The following is a 25275-nucleotide window of genomic DNA, read 5'->3' as shown; positions in this document are numbered from 1 at the left end:
ATAAAATTAGGCATGGGGGGGGGCAATAGAGAGACGGCTCAGTAATTAAGAGCTCATACTATTCTTTTAAAAGACTTGTGCTCAGTTCCCAGCACCCACATCAGGCAGCTCACAACTGCCAGTAACTCCAGCTCCAGAAATAACACCTTCAGTAATGCATGCAGCCACACTCATGTGCATACAGACTACACACGCGCGCGCACACACGCACACACACACAATTAAAAATAAATTTTAAAAAAGAAAACAACAGATATGGCTCTCATTTTCTTCATGGTACATTCTCTTGGGAAAGAGATAAAACCAAAGATGTGAGAGTTACTTAGCATTTGTTGAGGAAACTAAGGAACAAGTTGTTGATGTGTTATCAATAACCCTCCCCCATGAAACACTAATGAACCAAGAGCGCCGATGAACTTCTATAACCCCAGCAAAGGCGGTGGATTTTGAGATCTCATCTTAAAAGGCGAAGCAAACAGAAACACTAAGGAATGTGAAGGGGGAGAGGTGAGAAATATGGCAGAAACCAATCAATCAGGCTCAATCACAGCCGACAGCAGCGCTATCAGGAGAGGTGACTACTGGCTGAGCCCCCTTTGTGACCCACTGAGAAGAGGCACAGCCTTATTTCTCCAAGATCCCCAATGAGGAGGCAGGCCCTGGACAGGGGCTGTGCTCTCCTGACTTTTCCCAGTGTGCTTTTGTAAAGGGAAGAACACACTGAAGCAACAGGTCATAACACCCTGCTACTCCCAAGGAGGAGCTGGACCAGATCGTGTATAAATCCCAGCAGCCAGGGACTCCGAGGGGAGAGCACCCATGAGTTCTCTGTGCATGCTGCCAAAATTTTCGTGGGGTAAGAACCATTAAAGCAGCAGTGACTACTGCCATGGCTAAAAACTAGAAACCACAAGTAACAAACTACCACAAATTCATGAGTATGACGTAAGAGACATATCATGAATGTGAAGTAAACTTCCTGATGAGAGGAACAGTCCGCTACAAGAGAAAAGGTGAGGTTTTCCAAACTGGGGGTGGAGGACAACCCCCTTGATACAAAGGGGGGACCTCAAGTCCACAGTTTGTGTGTGTTGGGGTGGGGAAGCTGGGTGGTAGTGGCGCACGCCTTTAGTCCCTGAGGTCAGCCAGGTCCACAGAGCTAGCACCAGGACAGCCAGAGCTGTTACAGAGAAACCCTGTCTCAAAAAACTAAAAAGGAAGAATACTTCTAAAACTGTGTGTGTAACATGAGTGGATGGACAGCCAGGCCACTGTGGGTGGTGGGCAATTAAGTAGGGAGCTCTAAGCCCTGGAACTGACAGTGTGAGCAACTGATTAAACCCAGCAGGCATGAGGCACTGATCTCCACAATGTGGCTGGGCCTCACAGGCCTGGCGAGGTTAACTGACACTACTTCCAGGCCCCAAGTGGCATAGAGACAGTCAGAGACATGAGGTCATTTGTTTGATGCCATAAATACCTAAATGACAGATGATACATAGTAAATAAATAGTAGGTCACAGTGCTAAGGTCTCTTTCCCCTGCCACACTAATAGTGTAATGCCATAGGCTTTACTTCTCAGAGCCTTCTTCCAAATCTACCTCTTACATACAGCTCCTAACTTGGGGACTGTCATTTCTGCCAGACACATGCTCAAAATGACACAAATTACCCAGCAACTACTAAAGAGAGTTCAAAGTGCCCTTTTAGAGAGCAGGGGAAATATATTCATTCAAATACTGAAAACAACAAAAATACTTACAGTGGTATCTGGGACATGGCAAACATGGTACTGCTTGCCTGGTACTTTGCAAACTGAGGTGCTAAAACTGTAGGATATTTGGTATGTGTCCAGACATCTATATATACTCAGTGCAGAAAATGGGAGTGTGGTGGAAAATGACAGACGTCATTTGGGTAATTCTGAATCACTCGTATAACCGCAGCCATCCAAACACTGCTGCCAGGGGTCAGCACTAAAGACTCTCTGACTAGAGGGCCACTGGCTTGTTTTTAGCTAATTCCAAAATGACCCCAAATGACCACAGGATAAGAAGTTGTATAGTAGCTTGAATGGGTGAGGTGGTACGAAGGGCACTACCTCAGGCACAGTACCATGGAACTGAAGAGCCCACAGAGTTAAAGCGGAACCCCCCTGTAGAGCCAGGCTTCAAGGCAGGACTGGACTCAGCCTAGAGCTGAGGGCAGAGGTCTGGATGAGCACCAGGCTAATGCTGCTGACGCAGAGCTGCCTTCCATTTCATCAGTTTGCTATTTATTGTATAATGCAAAACACAGTAGTTAAGGCCTGTCTCTAGGTATTTGCTTAGTAAAGAACCCTGAGAGAGAGAGAGAGAGAGAGAGAGAGAGAGAGAGAGAGAGAGAGCATGAAAAAGCTAGAAGTGTTATTTATCGTATGCCTGCAATGCCAGCACTGCAATGGCTGAAGTAGGAGGAGGGTGGTAAGCTGGAGGTCATCGTGGGCTACACGGTTAAATTAAGTCGGGGGAGGGGGTAATATTTTCCTATGTAATTTCTCTGCTATCTAGGGAGAATCCATCCTAAGAGCCCCGGTTGGGTCTGGAAGCCACAGAAACACTGAACACTCTAATGTGCTGCCTTTACCGTCTCACAGTCTAACACTGAGGCTTACTTGTCACTTCTCCTTGTTGGGGGTAACAGGTAATTAGCACTGCTTTTGTTTTTCTCCTTCACTGTTTCACAGGTAGAACATCTGCTCTTCGCGTGGATTTTAGCGTATGACTATTAGCCCATTCCTTTACTAAGATCTAGAACTTTAGCTTTTTTACTCACACAGGGCACTTTACTCCTCTCTATGCAGGGCTGGCACAACTACTCTTTCATTTTGGGCCATTATGACGCGCACTCAAAGCCACCTGCAGACAGTACCACGTGCAACATTACAACAGCCAATCAGATAACCAAGTTGGTCACTAACTGGCATAGTATAGACAGACTGCACAAAGGGATGCTGGTATTGTGATGAAGCAGGACTCTAAGGGACTTTGGGACTATCTACAGTGGTGTATGATCTAGACCTACAAATTGTTTACTTCTGGAATTTTCCATTTAATAATTTCAGTCCACTTCTGATCTTGGTTAATAGAAATTAAAATTGTGAATAAAGGGCAGAGGACTACTGCACCCTGTAACAAGCTTCCTTAAGTAAAGCTATAAAAATCCTAGATCAACTGTACTTAAATTTAAGCAATATTGTCTTATCTTAATAATCTACTGTCCTCTATTCCAACTGACAGAATGTGACTTATTTGAGTGAAGACTAAAGGGCTGTATTCACCACAAGGCAAGGGCTGACAACATGCACACATTTTCCCATCATGAACACTGTAGACACATCTGTTAATCTCACTAATCCCTGTCGCTGAGTGAAGGCCTCCAGTGGAATTCAAATCCTCTCATTTGTAATTTGCCTCTCTTTGAGGATCAATACACAAAACGCCAGGCTAAAAACCTATTTGAATAAATAGACTTTAAAATTATTTTAGTAAAGAGGCATTTGTATATATTAAATCATATTTCCTCAAAACTAAAAGAAAAAAACTGGACATATAAAGAAGCACTAGTATGCTACTGCATATCTGCATCTCTCTCTCTAATGGACCTTTGATAATGAAGTTACACACACACACACACACACACACAGAGAGAGAGAGAGAGAGAGCATCAAAATCCTGGGACAGCCAATCTAGCCTCCATAATCATCAATCATCACATTTCACATGGCCACACTGAACCCAGGAATAAAATGACCACCACCAGGTATACTGCATGGACACAAAGACGGAGGAAGCAAATACAGAAAACAATGCTATGGAGTTCCTCTACACCCAAACAGGCTCCTCAGCCCACAAATTTCAGCCACATCACCTTATTAGAATCTTACTCAGACCCTGGGCACAAGCATGCCACCCTTCTAGGACAGGCTGAGGCAGGTAAACAGTCCCAGGCCTCACAGCTGACAGCTGGGGAACTCTGACCAGCCCTTGTACCCACACTCCCCGCCTCCCCACTGCTGAATGACTCCTAGAGCAGACAGGTAAGTAGCCCAGCCCTAAAGCAAGAACAACACTCAGGAAAATTAGATTCACTCCCACTAATCAATGGCTTGTCCCAGCTATAAAGTTAAAGTCAGTAACGAGTGTCTCAAGCTGACTTCACCGTTGGAATACTGCTGAGAAAAGTGTACCCTACAATAAACAAGCAAAGGAAAATTTGAATGTAACATCATTTGGGTTTTCTGTTTTTTATATTTTATAATTTTCCTAAAACTTACTTGTTAAAAACCATTTTAAGGATAAAATGGGTAAGTATTCATTTGTTGAGCAGAAACTGATGCTAAAGCATGAATAACAGGTGACATTTTGGGACAAAGAATTTACCTGGAAAAAGTAGAGTGATTTGGTGGGCTACAAGCAGAACATCACACATCAAAAACCAACATAGCTAGCAAATGTTCAGACCTTCACATTTTATTTACTGCAATGACAACCTCCTCTAAAGGACACTATATAGCAGCAGAGTAAAACTCAGCCATGGATAACTTACTTTGGTTCTCCTATCTTGATGCCAGGATGCTGCGTGTAGGCGTGGGAGTGTGTACTTGGGGCGGACTTAAACGCCATTGGACAGATAGGGCACTTGTAGAAGACTTCACAGTGAGAGCCTTGAATGTGAGACTTCAGTGCAGCCACATCAGAGTACACAACATTGCAATGTACACATCTGTTAGAGAAACAACACTGTCATTAGCACAGACCACTGAACACCGTGAGTGACATCACTGTGTGAACAGGGTGAAATGAACATATCTCACAGCCCACAGAGCTTTCTCGTGGCTTTTGGAAAGTACTTTGCCTTTTCTGCTTGCAACAGGGTAAAGGTAACTTTGTGTGTTTAAGAGGAAAGATCGCAGAGAAAATTAACATACAAATGGTCAGTGTTTGAAGCATCGTCAACATTTTGAGAAAGGATGTATATAGCAAGAAGAACTTGGGGGATCCTGAACTAGGGAATGATGTTCATGTGCTGGACTGACACCAGGGCTTGATGTCCCCACCTGTCCTAGTACCACACCAGAGAACTTTCCAATGGAAGAGGCCTCGGGATCTGCAACTACAAGTCCTCAACACAGGGACCCAGAGGGGCACGTGAAGAGGGCATGGGGCACACTGGTGTGGTCAATACATTTACACTGCATGGTGACCCAGACGGTAGTAGAAGTCAGCACCTGTGTTCTCTCTGCTTCAAAACAACCTGACTGTGCTGGTATTTTGTCTTTAACCTACATCAACACAAGCTTCTGAAAAAAATCAGCATCTCCAAAAACAACTTGGCTCCAAGCTTCTGAATTCCTAAGGATGACAATTAGCTCATTGCCCGCTAAAACCTAATCCCACAGACAATGCTCCAAACTAGCCTCACACCCCCAGAGCATCCTCTTTGCACAAGGACCCGCAGCAATAGTTGTAACACCTCCATTAAATGATGGGCTCTTCCTGATCCACACACAGAAAACATCTGGGAACCATCGGAGAGAACATGCCTCGCATGTGACTGGACGTTCATGTTCTCAGTCATGTATGTGCTAGTCACCTGCAAAAGAAGTCTGATGATAGGGCCTGCCCTCCAGGACACCATGGCAGACAGACATTTCTACCCTTCTGGGCTTCGAGGCACACATGAACTCATGGAGATACCTCCTGTAAAGCCACACTGAGGATGAGTGTCCTACAGCGCATACCTTAGAAGGCTTTGCAGGCATGTTCAGAAAATCATGGTGAATTCTCAGTGTCACTGCCATAAGTAAGGCACAGAGCTCACCAACACAGAAACTAAAATACTATGAGTGGAAAACAAGAAAGATACGCTGTCCTCCCAACAAACACGATCCTTCTGGGCCACCTAATGCACCTGTCTGCAGGTCCTTGTTTGTAAAATAAGAACAACTGAACAGATCATTTTAGTCCCACCTTCCCCTAAAAGCTGGTGACTAAGAGGTAAAGAGGTAAAGAGGGGTGAGGTCCAGTCCTGCAAGGTCCTCTGGCTCCTGGCCTTAGGGAGGATGTCCATCTAATGAAATCAAGCACATCTGGGAAGTATAACCATAGACAGATGCTAGAATCTGGCACCAGGGCCTGATGTTTCCACCTTCTCCAGTGCTGCCCAAGGGTGGACTACATCACAGACCACACACCCAAACATAGGACTAGACGCTATCTAATGCAAAGAACCAACACCAAAAAAAAAAAAAAAAAAAAAAAAAAGCAAGGAGAAGCGTACTGATGACCCAGATGTTCCAGAGCTACTTGCAGCAAGAGAAAAGCTTCTCAGGCTGCAAATAAACTAAAATATGAATGGTTTTTGAGTTGGCAGGAGACATGACAGAGACCCAGGCCCACAGAAGCCAAAAGGAAAGATGAGAAAGGACAGGGAGGGTTAGTGCAACAGAGGCCAACGACAGCTACAAGTGAAGCTCAGGCACATGGACCACGGGATTTCAAAGACCCCTTATGGTACCACAATGCTACTAAACATCTGACTCACAAGTTCTGGGGTGACAGGCATGTGCCACCATGCCTAGCTCTCTTTATTATTTATTTTTAATTTAAAAAATGTTTACACCATACAATCTGACAATAATCTCTTCCTAAATGTCTGTATCAGGAGGCAAGGAAATTCAGAAAAATATCTGACTTCTATGCATAATTTGACATTTATAAGCTAAGCAGGATCCAGGCATAGCCATATTTAAGAGATAAAATAGGACCAAAGGTAAGCAAGCACCTGCCTAAGAAGGAAAAATCTGCTCTGGCTACAGAAAGATCATACACAAAATGATTAACTGCAGAGACAAGAGAAAGATGACAGAGAAGAGACAGAGAGACAGAAACAGAGAAACGGGGCAGGACCAACAGGCTGCCAAGTCCAGGCAAGAAGCATCAACTACCCCTATTATTTAAAACAGCAGGAGGACTAGATATGTTAACACTGGTTTCTAATTCCAGGCTGAATTGTTTTGGGCCAGCCGAGTTACAGTATAAAACACTTCATTAAAAAAAAAAAAAAAGGTGGGCAGGGAAAATGTTTAAGAGTTTATATCTTTGCTAAAGAAGTCAACATGAACTAAACTTCACAAAAAACAAAAATGAGGAATGGATGCAGTGATACTTTATCGATAATCCTAGATCTGGAAGATTTAGACTTAGGAGGCCAGCCTTGTCTACACAGCAAGTTCTGTCAGGGTGTCATAGTAGCCCTGTGTCAAAAGCAAATATAGAAAACCCACAAGCATGATGTTTTCATAGTCTGTATATCCTCCAGTCTAGCTGGGGAAAATCTACAGTTAATAAAAACTATATAAAATTCAAACTGTAAAATTGAAAGCACCCAATTTAAGCAAGTCTGCCTGGGGCAATCTTCTCCCAGCAAGGCTGTCTTAACCTAGGGAAGGAATCAGGGATATGCCTGAGTGCAGAAGGCTGTTCTCTGTTCACTCCATCTAGCCTTGTTTTCCCTGAGAGAGGAGATTTGTGAGAACACGGCATTCAGCACAGAACAGCGGCGAGCACACACGCGGCAGGCACAGCTGCTCTCCCTGGCTGTGTACAGAATCCACTGTCTCCAAGCAAGTGCTAAGAATAAAGCACTGTTCTGTGTGGGTCTGTAACCATCCTGTTTAACTGTCACATCTCAGAGGGTTGGAGGCAAGCATACCTCAAGTAACAGGGTACACAGGACAGAGGATACATGACACACACAAATCATGACAAGCAAATCTGGCACAAAGAAAAAAACCTGGTTTCTTGTTTCCTAATCTAAAGGTTTCCTACCAGGTTAGACCTCAATCCATAGAGCATTTGAAGGCATAAGAGTGAAAACAGGACTCTGTCTCATATTTTAGAAGTTAGAAAACAGAGCAGAGGGGAGCAGAAGAGATCGCTCAGCAGTTAAGAGCACTGGCTCTTCTTCAAGAGGGACCGAGTTCAATTCCAAGCTCCCACATGGCAACTAAAACCATTTGTAACTCAAGTTTCAAGAGATCTGAGCTTCTTCGGGCAATCAATACACATACATGGTGAACAGACATGCATGAATCCAGGCAAAATACCTACACACAAAAAACGAAAAGAAACAGATCTTAAGAGGAGAAGGAAGAAACAGAAAGATAATTGAGCAGAGCCACCCAGGAATTAGTGATCCCAGAATATAAACTAAAATGAAATGAAGTCAAACCATACCAATGCTACCTCATCTTTGTAAAACGTGTGACGGGATTACGACTAAGCACACATAATAAGATAAACACATGCCATGGTGAAACATCTGCTAAAACAAAGACATGTCACCCTTGACATAGGACGCGACATAGTCCCTTGAGGGTTTTTCATCAGGTCGAGTGTAAATGGGATAGGAGCACATTTAAGAAAGTAACAAAGTTTGAGAACAAAGTCTATCATCACCTAACACTGGATAAATTAACATCAAAGGTGCCAGATGTCAAAAAATACACATCTGGAAATCTCCAGAGCCAGTGAGAAGATAAGAGGGCCGGAACTGGGAAAGGCAGAAAGGACGGACTTTTGGAGGGGAAGCTCCAAAGGCTCATGAGAGAAAAGATGTTCACCTGCCCCTTCTGTGTGGTTACAGCAAGTCATCGTGTTTGTATTTAATAGAAGGGAAACAATAAGAGGTGCAGAAATGCACGGTATTCCTGCAGAAGATAAATATGGGGAGTGAGACCATACGTGCAGGGGTGGGGGAAAGGTTGTAAAGGCTGTCTGTCAGTCACAGCCAAGCCCCATAACATGCACATTTACCTAAAGGGATTACCATTTATCCTCATCTGTACGGACTGGCAAGGCTAACTCGACTTTAAACCTGGATTCTACTACGAATGAGATAAGTAAGTTCCCAGAGGGTCTGTGAGTTGTAGTGTTACCAGATAACCCTGAGAACTATGTATGTGCACGGGCCCTTCAAACCGTAGTGCAGGTATCAGTGAACAACTTGCTCAGAAGTGAACAACATACTGACCGAAAACCAACTCTCCGTGTGTAGTGCAGACAGTTCTTGGTGACGTGGGTCTGGAAGTGCACCGACCTGCAGATGGCCCCACACTCGGGGCAGGTGTAGGGAGATTTGTGCTGATGGATTCTCTGGTGTGAAGCATAACTGCACTGGTTAGGAAGCAGCATCTGGCAGACAGTGCAAGTCTTCTAAACAAACCAAAGGGGGAAACACAATTGGTCCTGCTAAGCATGGCTATATGCAAGTACCTTAGTAAGCTGTACAGTAGTTACGCGTCTCGTTTCAAACACTGCTATAAAAGACTCTAAAGTCCAAGGGCAGAGCAAACCTGAAGATTGTGCATTTAATGGAAACTTTTCACTCTGTGAAATAAAATGGTTAGAATTACAGGGGCAGGCTTGCGCCCAAGTGTGAGCTAAAGGAGACACCAGCTTTACATGCTTCCAGTCCTGTTTCTTTTGCATTTCTGTCCAGAGCAAAGGTCCTCTTGCAAACAGTGTGGACAGATAACTCTGCTACACCTTGCTGAGCTCACGAGCCCAACAGGAACTATTGTTCCCACACTCCAGAACTTGCTTCAGGAAAACAGAAATTTACCCAGGTTAATCCAGTTTCTTCTTTGTATTTCCCAGTCACTTCAGTTATTTTAAATCTTAAATATAGGAACACAAAAGGGATGGCTTAGGAATTGGTTTTCTTTTTGTACCTAAGCTGGCCTTCAAATGGATGAACTGGCCATATAATATGATTAATAATTAAAATAAAAACCTCAAGGTCAGATACATAAATTTGGACATTAAATTGAAATTTGCAGAGCATAAGCAATTTTACAAAGCTAAGAATCTGACCGTATTAAAATAAAGACTGAAATCTTTGTAGAAAAATACTTACCAAAAAACCCCACATACTCTATTTTTGATCCCCTTAGGTATAAGTATAAATATGTACTTAAAACATAAACCAAAAAATGCTCAGTCAGTATAAATGGACTACATTCTCAAAGCAAGTCCAAGAGTGTGAGATAAGATCCATACCCTTTCCAGACATTTGTGCAAAAACAAGTACCTTTTCTATTCTAAAATAAACCATTAAAGAAAGCCTCAAACTACAGATCTGTCTGAGATTAAATAAAAACACTTGTTCAGATTGATAACAATTTTTTTTAAAAAAATTTAATTTTTCATAGTTATTTCAAATTAAGTACAAAAATTTAAGTTTTGAAGTAACATACACCAAGAAAAAGGAAAACTCACTTGAAAATTATTTCTTGCCAGGCAGTGGTGGTGCATGCCTTTAATCCCAGCACTCAGGAGGCAGAGGCAGGCAGATCTCTGTGAGTTCAAAGCCGGCCTGTTCTACAGGGCAAGTTCCAGGACAGCTAAAGCTACACAGTGAAACCCTGTCTCAAAAAACAAAAAAAGAAAGGAAGAAAATTATTTCTTGGTTTTTCTCCTGAAAGGACTAAAATACAAGTTTCATCCCATAAAATGTTTATTGTAATCACAAAATAAGAGCATTACAGGCAGTGCTGATGAGGTTAACATCATTAAAAGATCTCACTCCTAGTAATGCAATCTTCAAAGGTTAAAACATGCCACAACAACGAAACCAGTCAACAGAGTACTAGTTACAAGAGCCTGCTATCATTACATAGTCATTGGCAATCACTCGTTCTACAAACTAATCTTCCACCTTCTCCACAAGCCATTATCCCAGGTGAGAATTATGGCGGCACCTTAGTGTGCACTTACTTGGAAAGAAAACTCATACTTTCAATTCTAAGAGAAGTCAAAACACGTTATGCATTTATGTCTACACATACACATATGCACACATTCATAGGTGTATACACACATACTCATGTATGTATATAGATATAGAGTTAGTATGAATTGGTTTCATTTTACCATGAGCCAAGCAGTGAATTAAGTCCTTTAAATACATTAGGAACTTTTAAGATTTAAATACATTGCATCATTTATTTCTCTTAATCTAGGAAGTAAGTAACACCTTTGTTTTACAGAAGTGGAAATAAGACTTACTGAAATGTGTTCTACGCCCCACTGTTAGTAAGGGCAAGAACCAGGATCCAATCAGGCTCTGGTGGAGGAGCATTGGAAAGAGGGGATGGGGTCACAGGAGTTGAAGGATGTCAACAAATAACCCTGAATGTCAAAGATGACCCATTTATGCTAGGATGACAAATGAGTTTCTTTCCCCACAGCTTCTCCCAAATCTAAAGCAACATGATTATAGTACTTTTGTAACAGTACAAAGCCAAAAGAAAATCAAAACAAAGGTCATATGTTTCGCAAAAGCTAAAAAACAAAACAAAAAAGTCTTACAATATCATCCATGAAGAAATAATAACAATGGTTGCTCTTTACAATACATACAAAATGCACAACTTATACGCTCATCACCATCACCGACATCACCATTATCACAACTCCTCTCCCAACCAATGCACAGCCATCAGCTGAGGCTCCCCACCCATATCAGACCCAGAAGTAAAGAAGAAAGGAGAATGACTCCAGCCTCAAATCAAACACATTCAGCCCTGGAGCTCTTGAAAAGGGAGGATGCGGTCACCGATGGGTCACAGTGGACGTGCAGTGATCTTACCTTCAGTTTATACAGGTGCACACACATCTGAGTACATAGCCCACACTACTCCTGTGTTTCTCTCTTGGCTTACCATTGCAGGCCTCACCTCCATTCCATTTTGGTTGTTAGTTCTCTCTTCCTTGATGTTTGCATTGCACCCATGTTTCTGAACTCACATGACACTGTGCTGCCTCAGACTGCATAACTGTCCTGGCTACAGACAGTGGACATGGGATTCGTCAGCACCACGCAACAGCTCCCTGGGATGCTTCGAATTCATAAAAAAAATGCACTGTCCGGGCTCAGAGGGCACAATGAGCACAGGACAGTACATGGATTCTTTGTGGTCTGACCTTAGCTTCCTTTTTAAGTCAAAGAAATTTTCCTAATTGGCACAAACTAAGGCTGCTGGGCAACTCGGCAGGAAAAGCAACAGTTAAACCCAGTAGTGCATGGCTCGGAAAGAGAAGAAATGCATGTACATGGATCTATGTCTCTGGACGTTAGGCCTAACACCATCAGAATACACAGAAAGGCTTTGATTCTCAGGAGAAGCAGCTAATTCTCTGGGACAGTTTCATTTGCTCAGGGGATGACTTTTTCAATTAAGTTTACCTGTCGATAGCAAAGCAGCATTAGAAAACTAGACAAAGGGAGCTGAAAAGGAAGGTCACAGTCCTTCCTGAGCCTGGTGGGTCAGTAGTCAGTAGCCAGCGGCCAGTAACCTGAAATTGACAGCTGGCATAACATCACAGGCTAGGGGATGGGGTGGGGCCGGATGTCCAATTAAGAAGCTGGACTGTGGGACTTTGCAGAAGTGAGGAATTACCTGGGCAACAGGGAAAACAATTCTTTGCTTCAATCTGTTCTTTTAGGGAGAAATACAGCCTGAGAAAAGTAAAAGGGGAAGGGTGAGAGAGGCTAGAGAATCCAACTACACACACAAAGCACCCAGTCACAGGTAAACCAAACAGACGCAAGGCCTGCAAAAGCCAGACGACCACTGCAGCTCAGTGGGGCCCAGCTGCTAACTCAATCACTGCACCCTTTACCACAGTTCCATGACTGCATGGACAGTAAGATGACGTCCTCGTGGTCATAATAAAGCTTGGCTTTCATGTTTTCACAACTAGAAAATGCTTTCCTCCAGATCTCACTTATATGGGAGTGACACAAGGCACGTGTCACATCTTGACTACATGCATCCTTTGTTCCCAGAGCTAGTTAGTTGGCAGTTGTTCCCAGGCCACTTGCCACAATCAGAATCCCTAGCAAGAGCTGGCTAAATGAGGTAATTCACCCACAGGACGCTGTATGGCAGCACACACAATCTACTTAAGGGTTACTTCTAGAGAATACAGATTTGTTAAGAATCAGTAACACGACCGACCGTGTGAACTGGGGCAGGACTGGTCCGAACAAGACAAAACTGGCAGTTTTGGAAGCAATGCCAACAAGTCTTCAGCTGAAAGCCAGTGGCCCACGTCTGTAATCCCTGCATTTGGGTGAGAGGATCATGAGTTCGAGACCAGCCTGGGTAACAGTAAGAGCCTGTCTATAAAAATAAAACCCAAAGGCTGTGAGTACAACTCGGCAGTGAGGGAGGAAGGTGGAAAGGAAGAATGGAAGCAAGGAGACTCGGTCCTCAGATAATGATGGGGTAGGGTGGGATGCTGAGGATTCTAGAAGGTTTATCTAGAAATGACAACAGGCAGAAATGCTCAAAAGAACTGAATGTATAGTACGCTGGGTTAAAGACTGCCGGAAAGGGGCCTCAAGAAATGACTCAGCAATTAAGAGCACACACTGCTCTTGCTGAGGACCCACATCACCCCCATTGGGCAGCTCACAACTGACTGTACCTCCAGCTGGGGGAGGTGAGGTATCAGGCCAGGGAGAGCTATACCTGCACACTTGTGTGCACGCGCGAGCACACACACATACACACACTCATGCGTACACATACACGGTAGGTATAGGAATATGTGCATTCATGTAGAGCTCAGAGAACAATTGCACGTTTGGTTCTCTCCTTCTAGTATGTAGGTCCCAGGGATGGAACTCAGATCCTCAAGCTCCATGTGGCAGGACCTGCTGAGCCATCTCATCAGTTCCAAAACTTAAAATAATTGTTTTAATTGCTCAGAGGGGCTGGAGAGGTGGCTCCATAGTTAAAAGTACCCATGTGGGCTTACAGCCACTAGTAACTCCAGTTCCAGGAGATCCTTTACTCTCTTCCAACCACCGTAGGCATCAAGCATGTATGTGGTACACCAATACTGTACACATAATGTAATTTTAAATATTAAAAAGAAAAATTTCAATGCCCAGAAAGTTCTTGAAACTGAAATGAGTAATCAGTCTGGAAAAGTGAGGAGCAAGCAGATACACTTTCTTCACCTGCTGCACTCCTGGGGACAGTGGAGGTGCAAGCCCAAGTGTCCACTCTTGGGTTCCTCGGGTCTCCATCTCTAGGTCCTAAGCTTCTGTGTCCTAGGGCAGCAACATAATGAAGGAGAGAGAGACGATGAGCTGGCAATGAAGGACACTTGCCAAGTCCCAGCTCTGCCACTAATTGGAAGTTTGTTTTTCCAATTGCATACCGAAACGTGGAACCTATAGAAAGAAAAGATGTTCACACAGCTGGGAGCTTACATCATGCATTTCCAGCCTGCTGCTGACTAAATTCAGCCATGTTTTACTAAGAGGTGAAGCATGGCATCCCAGTGTACCTCAGCACCAATTACTAAACCTGCAGATAGTAGCTCTTGGTCAGTTCCCCAAGAGGAGCACTTCTCTGGCCTCTCTCCACCGCCTTCCTCAAGGTGCCTGAAGCAGGTGCTAGGCATCGGGCAGTGGAAAAAAGCCCCAGACTGTATGTAGCCTGAGAATGTCTGTGAGCACAGGAGTTTATGCGTCTGTGTCTGTGTAAGCGCAGGAATGAGTGTGAATCCGTGAATGTGCATGTGAGTGTAAGAGTGTCTGACTGTGATGTGAGCACAAGTGTGTAAGTTGTGTAGCTTACCCACAGCTCCATTTTCATTGCACTACCTGGTTCCAGGCTACAGTGAGGGGACACCGTCCTCTCCCTCCGCTATACAGCCCACCCAAGCACATGCCGGGATTCCTGGACCACATCACCTGTCAGCATAAGGTAAGATCCCACGACTCAAGTGTAGACATGAGCAGTGTTAGGCAAAGAAGCATACACAAGCTCTACATGGCAAGCTAGCTCTTCCCAGACTACCAGGCAGAACTGAATGTGGCACCAGCTCCTATAGAGTATTCATAAAACATGACACAAGCTCAGCAAATGTCACAAGCTGACTTGGGTCCGGTCTCCAAAGGCTGAGCATTGAAAGCAGGACTCAGTGGAAAGTCGTGGTCAGCCCTGCCACAGCAGTGTTCTCAGGAAGAAAGTCTTTCTGGGTTCAGAGAACAGGGAAACACAAGGTCTGTTCTAAAAATACACGAGACAAAAAGTAAGAGAGAAGAGGAGCTGAAAGGGTGCGGCACTGGGGCAGAGAGACTGCCTAATATGGAGGAGGCTCTGCTGCCATCCCCAGCTCTGAAGAGAAAGAATGAAGGGGATCGGGGCTCAGCTACTCAAAATGGCTGAGACTTGAGGAGAAAGGCTGGGGGGGGGGGCATTGACAGGCCATGAGATGGAAGAGAGGAAGTTGTCTCTGGAAGACGGGGCTGACGCTGCGTAGAGAATGGCCAGTCAAAGACAAAGCCCAAATGGGACACATGTGACAGGAGGAGGAGGAGGACCATCTGCCAGGAGGAGATGGATAAGCATGGGAGGAGAATGAAGCAAAGAAGGGGGCAAATAAACACAACAGAGAGCCTGGCATGGGCACACACCTTTAATCCCAGCACAACGGAGGCGGAGAAGGCAGATCTCTGTGAGTTTGAGGCCAGCCTGGTCTACAGAGTGGGTGAGTTCTAAGACAGCTAGGGCTATAGAGAAACAACAAAACCCAACCAGAACTGAAAAAACCACACAGTGAATTTATTTCTTTGTATGCTAATCAAAAAACTATTAATCTAATGAGAGAGAGAGAGAGAGAGAGAGAGAGAGAGAGAGAGAGAGAGAGAGAGAGAGAACCAACAGGAATCTACTCTCACCTATAAGAGTTGCTGGAAAGTCTCAGGTGAAACAGAAGATTCCAGACCTCACCTTAAAGACAGGACACAAAGCCCAGAAGGGAACACCTTTAATCCCAGCACTTGAGGGTGGTTCTCTGTGAGTTCAAAGCTACCCTCATCAGCATAGCCAAGTTGCAGGACAGCCAGAACTAGCTAATAGAGGGACCCAGCCTCAAAACTAGGACAAAGAGCAGACTGGTGCATTCCTGCAATCTCAGAACTGGGAAGCAAAGGATCCTGAGTTCAAAGCCGGCCTGAACTACAAAGCAAGATCAATCTCAAAACAAACAAGAAAGAGGAATGTGTAACAACTTCTGCTTCCAGGAAAAATGGAACCTAAAAGCTACCCATTGGAAGACTCTGAAGAGAGCAGAAGCCAGGCTGGCCAAGGACCTGAGGTGAAGAACCTGCTGGGAGAATGTGCATTTGTGCTTACCTCACAACGCAGACGGGAGTAACTAGTGAAGCAGAGTGAAGACAAACCCCCACCCCAAAACCTGCTCTCTAGGGTCGAGTCAGGGCAGGGACAGAAACCTAGGTGACTACCAAGCCTCCAGGAAATAGTGTGGCTGCCAGGCCATGCCAAATTCCCACCTCCTGAAACTGTGATGAGTCCCAGAGGCCGGACCCAGATAGAGTCAAAAGAGGGGGAGGCAAGATGGACAAGAAAACGAGCCCCTTCACCAGCCCAGTGAGAATGGAAAGTGTGCAAAGAAATCCCCAGGCCCAGATGGCTTCACTGGAGATCCTACCAAACGTTTAAAGAGGCACTAACTACAATTCTACTTGCTCTCCTACGGAACACAGGGGAAGAAGAAACACTTCTCAGTTCACGCTACAAAGCTATTAGCAAACTACCCAAAGCCAGACAAGAATGGGGAGGGGGTGTAAATCTATATGAATACAGATGCAAAGGAGCCCAACAAAGTAATATTCACATTACAGCAAAAGGGTCATGCAGCCAGACCAAGCATGCGTACTCTGTGGGGTGTGGCTATTCCCATATCTGGGAAGCCAATAACTGAACCCCTCAAACTCTGAAACCAGTAAGTTCAAGAGAACCGCAAGATATACAATAATAAACAAATTAATTTCTCTACATATATCAATGAATCTGTGCACACCAAAATTATATTGTTTTAAAATAAATTTCTAGACGAACTTCAAGTACATCTGGAGCTCTGTGTTTCATCCCCACTACCACAAACACTGATTGATCAACTGATCAAACAACCAAAACCTATCAAAAGATGAACAGAACTTACACACTGGAACACACAAGGCAATTAAAGACCTAAATAAATGCGGTGAGGCTGTGTTTCTGGACTAAAAGACTCAGAACACAATGATGCCAATTTCTCCCCTTAAACTACCTTTACCTTTCACATGGTTCCTATCACAGGGCTGACATGATTGCTTTGGAGATGCAAATGAGGCTATTCCTGATCCCCATGGAAGGCAATGAGGTAGAGTCACTCTGAGTTCGAGGCCAGCCTGGCACCCTGAGAGAGAAGTGTCTACTCTGTTGACGGTAGTATGCATCATGAGCCTGGGTGTATGGAGAGAGAGGTGGACACAGACCAAAAGCTGCCCCACAGTGACATGGGACAAAGGTGTACACCATTCCCAGAGGAAAGACAGCCTTTCGACACCTGATGCTAGAGAAGGGGACATGCATGGGCCGAAAACCACACAACCCAGTCAAACCAATACAAAAACTCAAAATGGATCAGACACAAAGTGAGACAGAACTAAAATCCTTTATAGGGTATCAAGCATGTGGCACATGTCTTTCTTTTGTTTGCTTTATCAAGACAGGATTTCTCTAAACAACAATTCTGGCTCTCCTGGAACTCAGTCTGTAGACTAGTCTGGCCTTGAACTCACAGATCTGCCTGCCCTGTCACTGCTGGGATTAAAGGTTTGCACCACCACCGCCCAGTGTGGCACACGTTTTTAATCCTTGCATCATGTGGCAGAGGCAGGTGGATCTCTGTTGAGTTCAAGATGGAATACTAACAAGTTCCAGGCCAGGCAGGGCTGCATACAGAGAACCTGTCTCAGACAGACAGACAGACAGACACACACACACAGACACAGACAGACACAGACACACACACACACACACACACACACACACACACACACTATCAAGTGGAGAGCCTGGAAAGTGGCTCACTGGTTAAGAGCACTTGTTGCCCTTGCAGTGGACCTAGTTTCAATCCCTAGCACCCACATTGCACCAGGCAGGCATGAGGTAAACACATGCATGTGTACATAAAGCATCAGATGCCAACCCTGTGATGGCATGCACACGCATGTACATGAACACATACATTTTTCAATGTTTAATTTTAATGTGTATGAGTGTTCAGCATGCGTGTTGTATGAGTACTGCATGTGTGCAGTACTCACAGAGGTTAGAAGAGGGCATCAGATGCCCTGGAACTAGAATAAAGAGCTGTGAGCGGCCATGTGAGTGAGAAACAAACCAGGGTCCTATGGAAGGGCAGCAAGTGCTCTTAACTGCTAAGGCGTCTCTTTAACCCAACATTTTTGTAATTAAAAACAAACAAATAAAAGAACCCAGAACTAAGGTACAAGCATATGATTACACTAACACACAGCAGTGAAATGGAATGGGCTATAGAGGGTCCCAAACTACCTGCGATTGGCTCAGAATACGGATGTGGGGAAATAATACACCCAGTAAAAGCACACTCGGAACCCTGAATCCTGACCTTCCCCAGGCGCAAGCTGGGCAGTTAGCCATGGAGTCACACAATCACAAAGGCAAACAACCAACACACCATGGTGTGCTATGTCTCAAAGCTAGGATACTTAGTCTTGTCTTGGGTATTTTCTTATACTTTCAACTTATGATGGATTTACTGAGACCATAACAGCATCCAAAGTCAGACATCATCTGTACGATACTGGCAATAACTTAGGTGCATTTCACAGGGAGCTGTACTGACTGAAAAAGGCCAAGCCTTATTTTAAGGTTCATGAATTGGCAAGATTACAGAAATCTAAACAGGTAGCAGTTGCCAGGGGTTGGGACACAGCAGAGTATCAGTGAGAGCTATTCTCATGAGGGTACTATTATTGTGCTGCCTGACCATGCTGATGTCAATGTCTTGACTGTGATATTGTGCTGTTTTTGTGAGCAATTGCCATCGAGGAACTGAATGAAGTGTATGCATAGAACTTCTCATATTTCTTACATGAATTGACAATTATATCAAAATAATAAAAGAAATAAGACCCTGCTACCAAAGAAGCAGTGTCCCCTTCTCCAGGCCCATCTAACCCAAACTGAAAGGCCACACTCACGGTGTAAGCCACTGCTGTTGAGGGCCCTCAAAGGAAACTTTCAAACCTTCAGCATCTAACAGATGCAGGGTCGCCCCAGGAATCTACTAGGGATGAGTCTTTAACTAAGACTAACATGCAGGGGAGGGGGCCCAAGAAGAGCTGAAAGCCCGGGCTTTGATGCCACTGGGAAGCTGCTCCAGAGGGCATGCTAGGGCATGGGAGCAAGGGCGCTTTTACAACTATGAAGAAATCCTGTTTCTCAATCCACCAATAAATAACCAAGGGTATGGAGATTAATGGGAAAATGTAAGTAGGTTTTGAATCCATGGACATAGCAGAGAACAGGAAACGGGCTTGGAAAAGCCTTTGGTACTAGAGGCGCCCTGGTCTAACCCCCAAATTTTCTAAGAGAAACAATTTTAAGTACCATTCTCAAAGTGGATACTATTTCAATAGTTAGGTATTTCCTGAATTGAGATTAAAATTCATGTGGCTGTCAAGCTAAAATGTGGATAACAACTCTGATCCCTTCTCGAACACCGCAGCCCCGCCCTCTGCTGCTATGTTAGCAATGGTGGAGGACCACCCAAGCTCCCACTCCATTTACAGGGCTACAGTGTTGTTCCAGCTTCAGCAAAAGTTTTAAAGTGGCTCAAACTGTGCAAAGCTAGCACAGACCCTAGCCGCTGACCAGGTGAGCCCTCCATGTATGCATCACTGGAGACTGTACTGGAGGTCATCCAGGCCATGATTGCAACGAGGCAAAAAAGTGAGTGCCAGGAGGAGAGTGTAACACAGGGCAGCACTGACACCAGCCCTGAGGAGCTGGCTACACAGCTGGCAAAAGCTTACTAAGTAGATAGCTCTTGGGGGAGCTGGGCGGGTGGCCTAGGCATAACTGGAGAAAGGGTATACATGTTTTACTTAAGTACATCTGCCATGACTCATTCCCTTGCATTCCAGGTAATGTATGTGATCTACAGGTTTTACTTGTCCTAGCAAAATATAGGAAAATGATGATCAAGTAACGAGAGTCATCTCTTTCCCCCAGGGGAGAGTGATTCACAGCTGTTTGACCCCATCCCGAATGTCAATCCTGAAAAGTTTTATCTGAGAACAAAAGCTGGGGAGCACTGGGTGCTACTCTACCCATGTCCTTCCAGGTCCCAAAGAAATGGCTAACTGGTGGCAGCTCCAACAGCAGAACCCACAAACATGACAGTATGCAAACTCTGGGCCAGGACCGGGCCCACCACCCCATTGTTCACTGGCACACAATAGCACAAACCACTCAGGACATGGCTTTGAGGCTTTTATTATATGATGAAGAACGCCCTTAGGGGGAATTGGTCAGAACATAAGGGGGTATGTGCATTGACAGAACCCAACTATCATTACTAAGTCATGCTCTGAGAGCCATAGCTGCTATGGCAACATATCCTCTCCCGGGATACATGAAACACCCACATCTACAAAAATATGGCCAAAACTCATTGCTTCTACTTCAACTAGACAGAAAACACGGGGGGGGGGGGGGGGATATACAAAACAACAACAAAACAGGTATGATTATCTTTTCTTTTCCCAAACTCACAATCCTACAAATAGTTGAAGTCAGCAGTTGACATTGAAAAATTACAGAGACAGTTTCAGGCTTCTGACCACAGCTCAGAGTTAACAAAATACTGGGAGAAACAAAGGAAAGTCTGCCTGCTAGTGGACCTTCATGACCTTGAGATGCATGACTTTGAGGTGCCTCAGACAGGAGCTCAACCTAGATCCCCCCACCCCCTTTGAGCCAAACAGCTTTTCTCACCCAACAATATATATACCATGATCTCTCTACTTGGGAATTATTTCACTCAGCATGTTAGGAATGCTTGCTACGCAAACTATGTATTCGACAAATGTTGCTTCATGGAGAAAGTAAATGAGCAAGATAATGAGTTGATGCAAATTATAAAATATGTTTCACCAACAGCACCTTGTACCTCATCTCAAAAAAGCTGCAAAGACACAAAGATTTACTGTGCCAGATGGTTTCTAATTCACAGTTAAAATCCACTGCCATGAACACTACTGACATGCTATTGAACCATAATACCTAAGTAGGCATGCCTTAAAGTAGGTGCCTGGTGGGTATGTTTGTAAGTCATGTCAGAGTTATACATACCAGTAATTGTCAAAATTCTAAAACCATGAGTAAAAACTCACACTGTGCCAATGTAATCCAAACTAAACACTCAATATGATGGGATGATACTCTAAATTTACCGCTAAATCTCAGACTTTCACTATATATTCCAATGCCTGAACAATTACCTACATAATTCAACCAGAGCGTACACTTTCTACCTGACTAAAAAAATCATCCTTGTATTTCAACACTTCATTCACCCATACTATGAAAACAATCTTTTCCCCATGCTTGCTTACACTTACACACACACACACACACACACACACACACAGCCCTCCACATAACTGTGCTGCCACCCCTAATTTCAAGGTATCTGATGGAGTACTTATGGCTACAGACTCATCACCGAAACACCAAAATTTAAATGATACTCTACTTGTCCACTTGTATCTGCAGCATGCTGGAAATGTGTAGCCAGAGACGTCTCATCCTGGAAGACTTCATTACACTCCAAACATTTGAGACTGTGTCTACACAGCTTGGAGGGATCTTCGTCTAGGGGCATAGCTGGGCTGATGGGTGTGCTTGGAGGCGCTGAAATAACGGCCCCAGTTATGCCAGACTGGATTTTCGTTACAGTGTGTGTGCCGGCTCCCGCAGAGCTCTGCTGGGTGGAAGAAGTGGTATTGCTAGACGGAGAAACTATCATCTGGTCTGCTGGGACTGGCTTTAGAATTAAGTGGGAGCACTGCATCACCACTCCTTTCTCCTTATGCCCTCGGGCATGGGAAAGGAGGCTGCATTTGTTGTAAAAAACAAGGTTCTTTGTACAATGGTTGCACGTTACTTCGATGCGCACACTACGCCTGTCATAGTGCTGAGTCAGGCTCTTTTCCAGGGCGAAGGAGTCCCCACACTCCAAGCACTTATACCCACGCATCGGTAACGTGATCCCTGCACTGGCGGGAGGACTGAGGTTTGGGATGTAAACAGGGACTGGATTGACACTGCTCAGCACCTTGTTGAAAGCTTCCACCACAGAACTCTGCAAGGATGACACCACCTGGACCCGAGACACCTTTTTAGGTGGTTGGGAGGCCGCTGCGTTGATTATTGCCTGCTTTATTTGTTGCTGAGGTTTGGTTAGCACTTGGCGGAGTTCAGAGGTGGCCTGGGCACCCTGAGGCAGAAGGTTAAGGTTGGCAAGGTGCACAGTCTTTGGCACGAGTTTGGCGTTGGCCAGGCTGGATGCTGGCACCACAACGGTTTGCTGCTGGATGGCATTGGCAGCTTTAATAATGGCACTGCTGGCACTCTGAACAGAGGCAGCAGATATGACTGTGGCTTTCACTGTCGTGTTGTTAGCGAGCTTCAGATTGATGACTTGAGACCCTGCCGTCTTGACAGCAGACACAGGAAGGAAAGCAGTTGCCACCGGCTTGATGGTGACCTGTTTGGGTGTCAGCTCTGCAGGGGAAACGGCACTGGTAACCATGGCCGTCTGCAGAGGTGCCCTGGGGGGAGAGGAAAGGACAGCAGCTGATGCTGAAGATGACAGAAGTGATGTCACAGATGCCATCACAGATGCCGCCTGCTCAGAAGTCTTCTTCCCAGCGTCCAGGTCGACTTCTGGCAACACTCTGGTCACTGTTCTCTTGATCTCCCCAGAAGAGGTCTTGATGGTCTTGATACGGACTTTGGGGATCGCTGGGGTAGACCCCACAGGGGACGATGGGGACCCTTTGCTGCTGTTTTCACTGGATATGCTCCTGGGACTGTCCGATGGCTTCAGGGAGGCTTTCTTGGTGCCATCAATGAGATTCTGGGACTCAGGAGACTTGTCGGCAGCTTTGGGACTGTCATTCACTTCCTTTGGTAATGGAGAAGCTTCCCTTGAATTGGCCATGACTTCTTTGCAAGAGTCTGAAGCAGCTTTCTTAGCACTCAGGGCTGCGATGGCAGCTATGCACGAAGAGAGCTTGGAGGACGACTTTGTTTTAGAAGATGTGACAGCAGCAAGGCTGGTGTCATTCTTCTCGGAGCTCAGCTTGCCATCAAGGACCCTATTCTCAAGCATCTTCTCAGAGTTCTCCTTCAACTTATCCTCTGCTTTCCTGACCTTTAAGGGCTCATAAACACTCAGGCCTATGGAATTTGTTTCTGTCTCTCGCTTGACTTTGTTCTTCTCTACATGGCCTGATGTAGAGATTCCAGTCTTGCTTGTGTTTTCCCCTCCGAGTGACTTCAGCTTGTCGTAGTCCTGCTGGGGAGCTGAACCAGTCAATACATTTGATCTAAAGCTGGACCGTGTGTCTTCCTTATCGGGAGGGTCATCCACCTCTATTTTCTCATCATCATCAAACTCTTCAGCACTGGAGATGGGGCTGAACTGGCTGAATGCTGGGTCTTTAAGAGTCACCTCTGAGGTAGGCATGTCTCCTTTTATGGACTTTGCTCCATCCTTACCATAGCTGTCAAGAGAGGACGCTGTGAGAAACCCGTTATGCAAGCCATTGCCTGTGGAGTTGTGGCCGTCTTTTTCAGCTCCCTCAGAGGAGTCGATGTTGCGAACATTCTTCACAATGACACTGACGCCAACATCTGAGGATGACGGAGTATGAGAGTCGTCATCCACATGAGCATTCTGCTTGATGTGGCTTTCATGGTCCTCATGTCCAGACTCAATCGCTGCTTTGGGATCCACCATATCTGGGATATCAAATGCTGCCAAAAGGTCATCAAAGTCTGGGGTCTTCATATCCCCCATGGTCATGAATTTGATCAGATGTTCTGTTAAAGAGGGGAAAAGAATTCCATCAGCAATTAACACTAATAATGATCATTTCATTTACCATCAGCTTTGGGATGATACACTAACGGAAGGTGACAATAAAAACAACTGCAAGTTTCAAATTTCATCCACAGAAAAATGAAATGGACATATAAACCCACCACAAGTGTTCACTACATTCATCTGGGATTTGTTTTCTTCTTAATCTCTAAGGAAGTAATCCCACCCATTTTTAATTCTAGCTTTCCCTGCTGTGTCAAAAAAAGAGTAGGAGGCAGAGTTTTAGGGAATAAAAGGCAAGTTAAGCCATTACAGAGATGAAATCAATGCAAACACATGCCGTGCTGGGGTCGTTCTTCAGGAAAAAAGAAAGTGGGACTGGAGGCACCCCCATCTCTGAACCTGGACAGTTCCACCTTGGGGCTCTGTTATGTTCTGGTATATCATATCCACCATGTGTACACTTGTCTCCTGTCATTTGTCTTCCTGAAGACTGGCAATGTGTCATTCATCTTTACATCATAAATGCTAAAGAATGAACAAGCCACACACACATCAGGAACCAAAGACAAGATCTGTAACAGAGTGAGTGCCTGGCCTCAGCTCTGCCACTCACTAGTTCTGAACCGAAAAATAAACAGGGTCTTTGGACGTGGCCCTTCCTTCAGCTGTAAGGGCAAGCAGTTAAGAAGAGAAGGAAAACTGAAAGGAGAAAAGGGAAGCAGGAAGAAAGGAGTCAGAAGAGAATGGGGCTGAGGCTGATTTGGAACCTGTGATGGGCAATCAGCCTAGAGGACTTGTAGGCACTCACCCCTGTACTCTCTCTAGTATTCACTTAAATCTACCCTACAGGTCTCTGAGACACTGTCTTCCACATTTTATTCAAGTATTTAACAGTTTTCTTTCTTTTTCGAGACAGGGTTTCCTCTGTATTGCTTTGGAGCCTGTCCTGGAACTCGCTCTGTAGACCAGGCTGGCCTGGAACTCAGAGACCCATCTGCTGGGATTAAAGGCGGGAGTGACCGATGCCCACCTGGCTAGTATTTAACAGTTTTCTTACATACCCCATAAAAGGTCACAAATACCTGAGGAGAGCAATAATCTTGGGATTAAGGTAAAATGCAACACAAATGAGAATAAAGGTCTAGGAAAACCCTAAGCCTCAGATACGCCACAGCTCAAAAGACTCAAAAGACT

At 44.8% G+C, this 25275-nt stretch overlaps 1 protein-coding gene across 24 annotated transcripts in view; it reads right to left on the bottom strand.

The window, feature by feature from the left end:
* Znf532 (zinc finger protein 532) overlaps window positions 1-25275 on the bottom strand; it is a 106430-nt gene that overhangs the window by 41928 nt on the left and 39227 nt on the right. For 23 of the 24 annotated variants that reach the window (XM_051200944.1, XM_051200937.1, XM_051200948.1 and 20 more), the window contains 3 exons: window positions 21724-24077; window positions 9077-9258; window positions 4589-4765 (listed from right to left, as the gene is read on the bottom strand). In XM_051200944.1, coding sequence (XP_051056901.1) covers window positions 4589-4765; window positions 9077-9258; window positions 21724-24060 — 2696 coding nt within the window. In that variant the 5' untranslated portion in view covers window positions 24061-24077. The remainder of the gene's footprint in view (window positions 1-4588; window positions 4766-9076; window positions 9259-21723; window positions 24078-25275) is intronic. The other variant, XM_051200950.1, reaches the window with a different exon arrangement.

The sequence above is a fragment of the Phodopus roborovskii genome, unplaced genomic scaffold (assembly GCF_943737965.1).
Source record: "Phodopus roborovskii unplaced genomic scaffold, PHOROB, whole genome shotgun sequence".
NCBI classification, from domain to species: Eukaryota; Metazoa; Chordata; class Mammalia; order Rodentia; family Cricetidae; genus Phodopus; species Phodopus roborovskii.
Note: the sequence above shows the minus strand (reverse complement) of the source record. Positions and strands in the feature narration are given on the sequence as shown.